Source organism: Chiloscyllium plagiosum, chromosome 35, assembly GCF_004010195.1.
Source record: "Chiloscyllium plagiosum isolate BGI_BamShark_2017 chromosome 35, ASM401019v2, whole genome shotgun sequence".
Taxonomy (NCBI): domain Eukaryota; kingdom Metazoa; phylum Chordata; class Chondrichthyes; order Orectolobiformes; family Hemiscylliidae; genus Chiloscyllium; species Chiloscyllium plagiosum.
The window spans coordinates 4691695-4703156 of NC_057744.1; the positions used below are offsets into that span (position 1 = coordinate 4691695).

Sequence of the window (11462 nt, forward strand, 5' to 3'; positions counted from 1 at the left end):
CCTCCCTACCTTTTATCTTAGCCTGCTTGGCACACCTTCCTCATTCCTGAAGAAGGGCTTATGCCCGAAATGTCGATTCTCCTGCGCCTTGGATGCTGCCTGACCTGCTGCGCTTTTCCAGCAACACATTTTTCAGCTCTGATCTCCTGCATCTGCAGTCCTCACTTTCTCCTATTTCATTCAGAAGACTACTATTTAGTTGCACAAATCTCATTTGTACACAAAGCTCTGAAGAAGTCATAGTGGACTCAAAACATTGATTCTGTCTCTCTTTTCACACATGCTGCCTGCCTTGCTGAGCTCTTTATTCAGTGTTATTTCTGCTGAGATTGTTTTTTATTACTGACATTCTCAGTCACTTATAAATGGATCTTTCTCACTAAGTTTTTGTTTGTAATGGAATACAACATTGTTGAGCATGTTGCATTGTTTCTTTAAATGTTTCCCACTGTTTATTCATCTTTCAGCTTATGTACCCAGAATGCATTATTCTGTTGTTCAGACCTTGTCTAAACATGATTTGAATGTCTAAATCATGCTTGGATCTATGTTCTTTAGATGTAGATGTAAATTTTTGTTAAGATCATATGTCAATAATATTGGCCTGGAATTACGTATAGTCCAAATTGGATAGCAGCCTGGATTCCCTTCCCTGATGTCACTTCCTGAACCGGGTGGATGATCTCTTAGCCATTTTTATGATGCCAACTTATAAATTACTAGATCTTTCACAACTTGATCTCAGGAAATTTGGCCGCATGCTCCCTGAATTATTAGTCACAAATTAAAAGAACTAGAGTATCATTAAATTTCAGACAGTATTGTACAATGTGAATGGATATATATTTTAAAAGACTATGAAATGAGAGAAAGGTCATTCACACCATTAAACCTATTCCATCTACACAGCAAATGTAAACCTCTCTATCTTTAACTTTCGCCATTCAGCATCTTCCCATTCACACAGTCACCCCCAGTCTCAGAATCATTCCCCATTCACAGTTTCTCCCAGTCAGTCTTCCCCACAGACCCTCCTCCATCATAGTTTTTCCCCGTCATACAGTCTCTCCCAGTCACAGTCTCCCCTACACACCCTCCCTCAGTCACAGATTTTTTCCCAGTCACACAGTCTCCCCCAGTTAGTCTTCCCCCCAGAGTATCCCCGGTCAGTCTCCCCTGGTCACACACTCTCTCCCAGTCAGTCTCCCCCAGTCAGTCTTCCCCACAGAGTCTCCCCAGTCAGTCTCCCCTAGTTGCAGTTTTCCCCAGTCACGGCATCTCCCCAGTCAGTTCCCCCCCTCATAGTTTGTCACAGTCTTCCCATGTCACAGCATTTCTGCTGATTGCAGACCACTCCCCAGCCTGAAATCTCTTCTAGCACAGAACTTCTTCCTATCTTCCCCCAAACATCTAATGTCCATCAGAAATGCCCGCATACATCTCTGATTCTGAAAGAAAAGTGAATGCCATCTGAAAGTTTGATCTATTTTTGGGTCTCCCTCCTCACCATTCAGCTCCACCTATGGTGTTTTATTTAAAACTCAATCTTAATGTCACCTTGTCACTACTTTCTGAATATCTTGCCCTTTCAACTTTTGACCATGATTTGTCACTGTTTGGGCTGAGGCTCAGTGGGGAGGATTCTTGCTTCCAATCTGGAGATTTGTGGAGTTGATTCATGCTCCAGAGGCCTGAGTACAAAAATCCAAGACAGCGTCTAGTGCAGCGCTGAGGGAGTGTTGCTGTGTCAGAAAACTGACCTGTCAAACTGAGAGTCTGTCTGTCTGGAAAGGATCCTGTGACAGTTTTCACAGAACAGCAAGATCCCCAGTGTTCTGGCCAATACTTACACTCCAACCAACATTACTGATAGGGGCTATCTGGTTAGTACCATGTTATTGCTTGTGGCAGTTTGCTGTGCATAAATAGTTTCACTATTACGACAGTAACTCCACTTAAAAAGTACTTCATTTGTTGCAAATTGTTTTGGGTTCCCTAAATTTACAAAGGGTGCTGTGTATACATACAATTCTGGTCACCCTTCGATAGGAAGAATGTTGTGAAACTTGAAAGGGTTCAGAAAAGATTTACAAGGATGTTGTCAGGGTTGGAGGGTTTGAGCTATGGGAAGAGGCTGGGCTGTTTTCCCTGGGGCTTCGGAGGCTGAGGGGTGACGTTGTAGATGTTTATAAAATCATGAGGGGCATAGATAGAGTGAATAGCCAAGGTCTTTTTTCTCAGGGTAGGGGGAGTCCAGTACTAGAGGGCACAGGTTTAAGGTGAGAGGGGAAGGACTTAGAAAGGACACAAGAGGCAACCTTTTCATGCAAGGAAAGTGTCTGTATGGAACGAGCTGCCAGACGAAGTAATGGAGGCTGGTACATTACAACATTTAAAGGGCATCTGAATGAATACATGAATGGGAAGGGTTTAGAGGGATATGGGCCAATGAGCAAATGGGATTGGGTCAGATTGAGATGTCTGGTCAGTGTGGATAAATTGGACCAAAGGGTCTATTTCTGTGTTGTATGACTCTATGACTATAAATGCATCTTCTTTCTGTCAATCATGAGAAATCACCATTATTCAAGTTTGTTCCAGAAAATTCACCAACTGAAATTTCTCTACCATACACCTTGCTCAGTTAAAGCTGCGATTCAATAATCCCATCACATCAATTCAGGTCAGAGTTGGATGGGATCCAGCCATCGCTGCACCTGATAGTTAAGCTTTCCTTCTTTGCAGCTGAAAATTTTCAGAAGCATATTTTGTAGAAGTCTCTGTCTTGTAAACCCTAATCACTCTTAACAAAATGATATCAAACCTTTGAACTGCACCAGCTCCTCAAGTCATTGGAGTCTGTCCACAGACAGCAACGTCTCTTGCTTTTCTAGCTGGCATTTTCTCTGCATTGCCTCACCACCTTTTAATATTCCATTAAACACTCTTAAAGGGACATTTCCAAGGTTCAACTCACTGGATGGATGCACCATTATCAGTTGAGAATACGTCACACAGACTCCAAAATACCAGCTGCAATGCTGACCTACTCTACGCTGTTATTTAATCTCAGCTAAATCCTCAAATTAGCCTTAGACTAGGCAGGGACAAAGAAAAATCTAAAGCGCAGAGCTCTGTTCAGTGTTCAGTGTTCAGTGTTCAGTGACCTCTGCTGAAACAATAGCACACAGGAACTGTTGGGTATGACTTCCCCCACTCCCACTTCAGTATCATACAATCTTACAACATACAAAGAGGCCATTCAATCCATCATGCATGAGTTGGCTCATTCACAGCGCCATTGGTCCTACTCCCCTATCTTTAATCATTGGTCAGACCACATATGGAGTATTGTGTTCAGTTCTGGGCAGCTTATGTAAGGAAGGACTTCAAGCCCTGGAGAGAGTCCAAACTGCATTTACTAGAACAATAGTAGGAATGAAGGATTTTAGATACAAGGAAAGATTAGAGAAATTGGGCTTAATCTCTTTGGAGCAGAGAATATCAAGAGGTAACCATATTGAGGTGTTCAAGATTATAAACAATTTTGACAGGGTGAAGAATGATATTCTGTTTCCATTAGTTGGTACGTCAGTAACTAGGGGCCACAATTTCAAGATTATCAGTAAGAGACTTAGAGTCATAGAGTCATAGAGATGTACAGCACAGAAACAGACCCTTCGGTCCAACTCATCCATGCCGACCAGATATCCCAACTCAATCTAGTCCCATCTGCCAGCATCTGGCCCATATCCCTCCAAACCCTTCCTATTCCTATGCCCATCCAGATGCCTTTTAAATGTTGCAATTGTACCAGCCTCCACCACTTCTTCTGGCAGTTCATTCTATACACGTACCACCCTCTGCGTGAAAAAGCTGCCCCTTAGGTCTCTTTAATATCTTTCCCATCTCACCATAAACCTATGCCCTCTAGTTCTGGACTCCCTCATCCCAGGGAAGAGACTTTGTCTATTTATCCTATCCATGCCATTCATGATTTTACAGACCTCTATAAGGTCACCCCTCAGCCTCCGACACTCCAAGGAAAACAGCACTAGTCTATTCAACCTCTTCCTATAGCTCAAATCCTCCAACCCTGGCAACATCCTTGTAAATCTTTTCTGAATCCTTTCAAGTTTCACAAAATCCTTCCAATAGGAAGGAGACCAGAATTGCACGCAATATTACAAAAGTGGCCTAACCAATGTCCTCTGCAGCAGCAACGTGACCTCCCAACTCCAGTACTCAATACTCTGACCAAAAAAAGAAAACCATACCAAACGCCTTCTTCACTATCCTATCTACCTGTGACTCCATTTTCAAGGAACTATGAACCTGCACTCCAAGGTCTCTTTGTTCAGCAACACTCCCTCAGACCTTACCATTAAGTGTATCAGTCCTGCTAAGATTTGCTTTCCCAAAATGCAGCACCTCGCATTTATCTGAACTAAACTCCTTCTGCCACTTCTCAGCCCATTGGCCCATCTGATCAAGATCCCGTTGTAATCTGAGGTAACCTTCTTCGCTGTCCACTACACCTCCAATTTTGGTGTCATCTGCAAACTTACTAACTACACCTCTTAGGCTCGCATCTTAAGAATGAGATAAGGAGAAATCTCTTTGCTCAAAGAATTGTTAGGATTTGGAATGCGTTGCCTGAGAGAGTGGTGGAAGTGGATTCCATGTGAGATTTCAAAAGCAAGCTGGGTTTATGTTTGAAACAGATGAACTTAGAGGGCTACAGAGATAGGCTGGAGAGTGGGACTAGCTGGGTAGCTCTTTCGAGAGCTGGTACAGACACTGTGGGTCAAATGGCCTCCTTCTGGACCGTAAAATTCTTAGATTCTATCTTTTCCCCATAGCCCGTGCAAACATTTTTTCCCTTCCCAAGTTTCTGTCCAATTTTCTTCTGATAGGTGATGTCACTAAAAAGCTCACTGCTATCAATGGATATGTTTATGTAGAGTTTGGGAAATGGTTCACGGTCAAATCTCTGACCTTACCTCCTTATGGATAATGGACATCAACAGGCACTACCACTATAGGGCAGTGTTGTCCAAGTATTTTATCAGTATGTGCTCTCATTAGTTTCATTCAACTTCAGGATAACAAGTTCAAATCCCTGTTTTTTTCTTGCTGTTTGTTGATTCTAATAGTGTCCTGATTTAAGATTCATCTCCAAGTGCAGCACCAGCATTCTCCAAACCTCAAGTCTGACAAAGTTCAAACAGAATAAACAAGAACTTAATACAGCTTTTTAAATGTAACAAAATGATTTGACACATAAGGATAATCAGCTGAAATTTGACACCGAGCAATGAGGGGGGATGTGTGAAGAGCTGGACTATAAGATGCATCTTGATAGAGGTTAGATAACTTCAGAAGGTTGGGAAGAAGCTTTCAGAACATAGTACCCACACTGCAAAGGTACTACTTCCAATTGTGGGGTGATAAAAATTGGGGGTTGTGCAAGGTCAGAATTTAAGAAGTGGAGAGGTGGACAGAGATGAACAAGCTATGGCAAGGAAGGGTATTGCATAACCAACAAATAAGCAGTTTTAAGTATTAATCAGACTGACTTTACTGAATTTCAAGAATTTGGCCATCAGAATGAAAGGTCAATCATGACCACAGGACACAGATTGAATACCCCTCATTTCATCTAGATTTTCAACTCTTGGGTATCTGAAAAGTTACCTTATTCAGACTTACAGATTAGTTATATAATGGAAAGAGGCCATTAGGTCCATTTTATCTGTGCTGGCCCTCTAAAGGAGCAATTCAATCCTCACCTTCTCCCTATAACCCCACCCATTCCTTCTTTTCAGATAAAAATCTGATGTCCCCTTGAAAGCCTCGATTGAAATTGCCTCCATTGCACATTCAGGTCACACATTCTATTCTCTAACAATTAATTGCACAAAAGATTTGTCCTCAAGTCTCCACTGATCCTGTTTCCAATTACCTTAAATCTGAGCCCTTTGGTTTTTGGCCACTTCAACGATGGGAATAGTTTTTCTCTATTTGCTCTCTCAAGATTCTCTGTGTTTCTATAAAATAACCTCTCATCCTTCTCTGCTCCAAAGGAAAGTCTCAATGTCTCTAATAAACCAACAAAGCTGAAGTCCCTCATATCTGGAACCATTCTTGTGAATCTATTCTGCACGCTCTCACATACCTCCACATTGATCTTAGTTTTGCACCCAGAGTATAGTGCAATATTCGAATTGAGGCCCAGCCAGTGTTCCAATTTCCCCTGCCACTGTCAATAATTTATGCATATATACATCAAGGTCTCTCCGTTTCTGTAATCCTTTTAGTAGTGTATTTGGTTCATATTGTCTCTCTGCATTCTTCCTACAAAAATGAGTTACCTCACACTTTTCTGCATTGAAGTTCATCCCCCACTTGGCTGCCCTTTCCACCAGTTCATATGCATAGCTTAACTCAATCCTGCTCATGGTTCATTGTGAGACCATTCAGAAACTGGACATTGTGAAAGGTTGTTCCAGATGGCACATTAACCCTGAGACTCTCTTCCAATACCAAGGCAAATGTCGCAAAAGATGAACAAAACTATTGTTTACATCCTTCCTCATTATAGTGATGGAAATGGAGTTATATCCAAATGGCACTGGATGCATGGACAGTAAATACAAACTGGTAAAGAATTATGTAAGAACATAAGAGTAGGCCGTATGGCCCCTCAAGCCTGCTCCCTCATGGCTGATCTTTTTTGTGTCCTCAGCTCACTTACCCGCCCTCTCATCATATCCCTTAATTCCTTTACTGTTCAAAAACCTATCTTTGCCTTAAAGACATTCAATGAGGTTGCCTCAGCTGCTGCACTGGGCTGGGAATTCCACAGATTCACAACCCCTTGGGTGACGAGGTTCCTCCCCAGCTCTGTCCGAAATCTGCTCCCCCTTATTTTTGGGCTATGGCCCCTGGTTCTCGTTTCACTCTCCAGTGGAAACAGCCTCCCTGCTTTTATCTTATCTATTCCCTTCACAATTTTATATGTTTCTATAAGATACCCCTCATTCTTCTAAATTCCAATGAACATAATCCCAGTCTACTCAATTGTTCATAGGGTCATAGAGCCCTACAGCATGGAGACAGGCCGTTTGGCCCAAACTGGTCCATGTTGACCAAAATGTCCATCCCCATTTCTCAGCACTTAGCCCATATCCTTCTAAACCTTCCCCAACCATGTATTCATCCAAATGCCTTTTAAATGTTGTTAATGTACATGCCTCAACCACTTCCACTGGCAGCTCATTCCATATGCGCACCACCCTCTGTGTAAAAATGTTGCCCCTCAGGTTCGTTTTTATTCTTTCCCCTCTAACTTTAAACTAACGCCTTCTCTAGTCCTTGATTTCTCAACTCTGGGGAAAAGACTGAGTGCATTCACCCTATCCATGCCTCTCACGATCTTATAACTTCTATCAGACTCTGCCCTCAGTCTCCTATGCTCTAAAGAAAAATGTGCGAGCTAGTCCAACCTCTCCCTGTAACTCAGACCGTTAAGTCCTGGCAACATCGTTGTAAATTTCTTCTGTATTCTTTCCATAACGCAACCTACTCAACTCTGGAATCACTCCCTCCAGTGCCAGAACATCCTTTTGCAAGTAAGGAGACCAAAGCTGCACACACTAATCCAGGTGTGGCCTCACCAGCACACTATACAGCATAACCTCCCTACTTTTAAAATGGGTCTCTCTAGCAATATTCCATTTGCTTTCTTAATTACCTGCTGCACCTGCAAACCAACTTTTTGCAATTCATGCACAAGGATACCCAGGTCACTGAGATGTGAACTCGGAATTTAAGTCTTAATAGTAATAAATGTGTTATCTTTACCCAATATGAGCATGCCAGGAGTGATTTCAGTGGTCAGAATTCCAGTCTCAATGCTGCAGCAGAAAGCAACGGTTCAACTTAAATCTCGGCCTGAATCGCAGCTTTTGGTCTGAAAACTGCCATCGGCCCCAGAAACCCGAAAACAACACCTTTAATGTCAGAGGTATTTGTCCGACCGCTGTTGGTGACAGAGCTGGGGGAGGCAGGGTCGGATCAGCAGCGTGTGATCAGGGAAATGCGGACGTCGGGTTATTTTCGGAGTTGGTGCAGGACAGCCTCTGAGTCTGGAGGGAGTTACTCAAACTCCAAGTAAACATACATTGGCACTTCATACACAGCTCCCAGCCAGAAACCAGCTCTCAAATCAAGTCCTTATCAGCACAGCATTCATCTGCATTTCTTATCAAACTTAAAGGAACACAATCATTTCCCTGTAGCAATCAGTCCGGCGCGTCTTTCTCTCTCTCTAACAATAATTAAACAAGGGAACGTAACCCAGAGATCGGCCACAAACGGGGAAACCGAGGAGACCACTTGTATAAAACAAAAGACAATGAAAAACAGCAAGCAAAAGAAAGAAACCTCGCAGTACTAAGATTAATGCGAAACCTGTTCTCTGCGGATGGAGAGGACTCAATGAAATCCACTCACTGGTTAATAAATCGTCTTTTTTTAAAAAAAGTTCACAGTCACCGCAATGCTAGCCTGAGGTCCCTGTTCTTACCGATCACAACAGCCGTTAAAAGTCTACTCGGGAAGGCTTTTGCTGCTTCCTCTCCACCGAAGTCCAAGGGCATTTTCTGAGCCCTCATTCTGGGAGAGTTCGATCAATACCTGCGGCTCAGAATCCCGGGATGTTGTGGGAGGGAAGGGGGCAGGAAACACTGGGGGAGTGCTGCTTTGAAACCCCAGAGAGTGTGTGTGTGTCTGTGTGTGTGAGAGAGAGAGAGAGACGGGGTGGGGAGCCAGCAGCTCTCACTCTGGGGATGGTCATAGAGGATCTGCACTTGTCAGGGATTGAGACACAGAGAGAGACACAGAGAGAGAGAAGGGGAGGAACTGCGTCGGTGTCGAGCGTACTTTTGAATGCACAATAACCAGAGAGAGACAGAGAGAGAGAGAGAGAGAGAAGGGGAGGAACTGCGTCGGTGTCGAGCGTACTTTTGAATGCACAATAACCTCCCACTTGTTCTCTCTCCCTCTCTCCACACACACACACTGCGTAAACCTGCTCCTGAAGCCGGGACAGCAGCGAAAAGCCCCTTATCATTCCGTTCACTGCAAATTCTGCATTGCAGTCACAAAACTGCTTTCGTCATCAGCCAAGAGGGACCAAGCAAAACACCAGTCTGCAAAGACACGGCGATTTATTACCAACATAAACCCTACTCTCAATAACTTTGCAAATGTAGGTAGTCCCAGACCATTGTAAATTGTTTCCCACCCCCACAATAATTTATCAAAGTTTTTAACAACTTTCTGAACTTCATCGCCTGGCTCTTTAACTTCAAGATTGAAGGCGTTCAGAGAAACTGGCTTGAATTCTGCGGACTGATTTGGAATGTTATTGCAGTGATCAATAGGTTTCGGGACATCTTGGGAATATTGGTTTTTGGACCACTGTGACTTTGATGGGATCACATTCCACCCTTCAGTGCCTCCCTGAACTAGCTCCTAAAATAGAAAGCTCTATCAAATGGACAGTTCCGGTAGCTGTGCTTCCCGATTCCGGGAATATGCCACAGGATAGGGAGCTAGGGTAAAGCTGCTCACCTTCCAGTTTCTCTCCTGGCTTGAAGGAAGCCAGGGTCCTACAGGGATCCGATTCCACAGGCTGCACTTGGCACAACAGCCGAGTCCGTTTCAGTCCCCGGTCACCCACCCCATCACCATTATCCTGGCATCAAACTGGCAACGGAGGGGGGTGTCAAAATGGAGGCGGATGTACCCTCATTGTCCAATCCCTTCCCTGGCCTCTCCCCTCCCTGTCTTTCCGAACTTTCTTCACCTCACACCCTCCTATCTGCACTCCACTTACTCCGGCTTCTTGCACATTCCCATATATAGCCACTCCATAACTGGTGGTCATGCTGTCTGTCACCCAAATCCCTGCTACTAGGAGTTCCTCCCTGAGCCCCTCTGCCTTGGGACCTCAATCTCCTCCCTTAACATGCTTCTTAAACTAACTTTTTTGACCACGTTTTTGGTCACCTGCACTCTTGGCTGGTTCATGGTTGGAGTTAATCTAATGATGCTCTTGTCAAGTATCTTGAAGCATTTCAGGTTGAAGGTGTTTTATAATTACTTATTGTGATTGTTGCTTGATGCTCCCTCTTCTGTCCAAGCTTTGCATCTCAAGTGTTGGTTTGTTCTTTAGGGAGACTGTGGAACTCATTGCTGCAGAGGGCTACAGGTCATTGAGTGTATTTAAGACAGAGATAGATAGTAATAGAGGTAAAAACAATGACTGCAGATGCTGGAAACCAGATTCTGGATCAATGGTGCTGGAAGAGCTGCCTGAATTGCTGTGCTCTTCCAGCACCACTAATCCAGAATCTGGTTTCCAGCATCTGCAGTCATTGTTTTTACCTCATTGATTTTAACCCTACTGCGAATCCTCTTGCAAGGATGCCTGCCTTGAAGAAGTTTTCCTCCTCTCTCTACAAGAATCTCAGGGAGTCCCTCTCCCACTGCAACTCCCAGGTCATTTCCTCTGCCCTGAAGCTCTTACTCTATGCTACTCTCTCCTCACCCCCACCCTCCCCTAGCTTATCTCTCCACGCTTCAGGCTCTCTGCCTTTATTCCTGATGAAGGGCTTTTGCCCGAAACGTCGATTTTGCTGAAGGTCCTCGGATGCTGCCTGAACTGCTGTGCTCTTCCAGCACCATTGATCTAGATAGTAATAGAGTCAAGGGTTATGGGGAGAAGGGAGGGAAATTGGGTTGGGAAACATGTCAGCCATGATTAATTAGCAGAGCAGACTTGATGGGTTGAATCTGCTCCTTTATCTTGTGGTCTTATGGAAACAAAAGCACAGTATTCAGACTGGGCCTCCCTTCAAATAAACAGCACAGTGAGAGTGATGACCGCAACATTACTCAGAGCACTAAGCTCAGGGAACAAGTTGCTCATTTGTAATTTCTTTAGGGAGCAGAGATGCTTTCTAAGAAGAATGCCCTACCTCAGTCACAGCCTTCCCCACTTCCCTCAACCTCCTTCTCAGCTCCACCACCAATTCCCCTAGTGACAACACCATGTTGTCCTCCACAATTTGCAGCCTGCCTCCCCTTCCCAGTGACAGCCAGTTGTCCTCCTCTCTCTAGCAGTGACATCCCAGCTATTTCCCAGATCAGCCACAATCTTATTGGGTGGCACAGCACAAAACACTACACCACCCCTGTAATATCACCACCCATGTAACATCACCACCTCTGTAATATCACCATCTCTATAATATCACCACCTCTGTAATATCATCATCTCTGTCATCTCTGATGATGGACGAGGGAGATCCAGTAGATGTAGTGTACCTGGACTTTCAGAAAGTTTTTGATAAAGTCCCACATAGAAGATTAGTGAGCAAAATTATGGCGCA

At 44.0% G+C, this 11462-nt stretch overlaps 1 protein-coding gene across 2 annotated transcripts in view; it reads right to left on the bottom strand.

The window, feature by feature from the left end:
- Positions 1 to 8959, bottom strand: part of LOC122540508 (sodium channel subunit beta-4-like) — a 21662-nt gene extending 12703 nt beyond the window's left edge. For both annotated transcript variants that reach the window (XR_006309332.1, XM_043676372.1), the window contains exon 1: positions 8591 to 8959. Coding sequence is in view for 1 of the 2 variants with exons in the window: in XM_043676372.1 (XP_043532307.1) it covers positions 8591 to 8678 (88 nt within the window). In the remaining variant the exon portion in view is untranslated. The remainder of the gene's footprint in view (positions 1 to 8590) is intronic.
- Positions 8960 to 11462: the final 2503 nt, after the last annotated feature.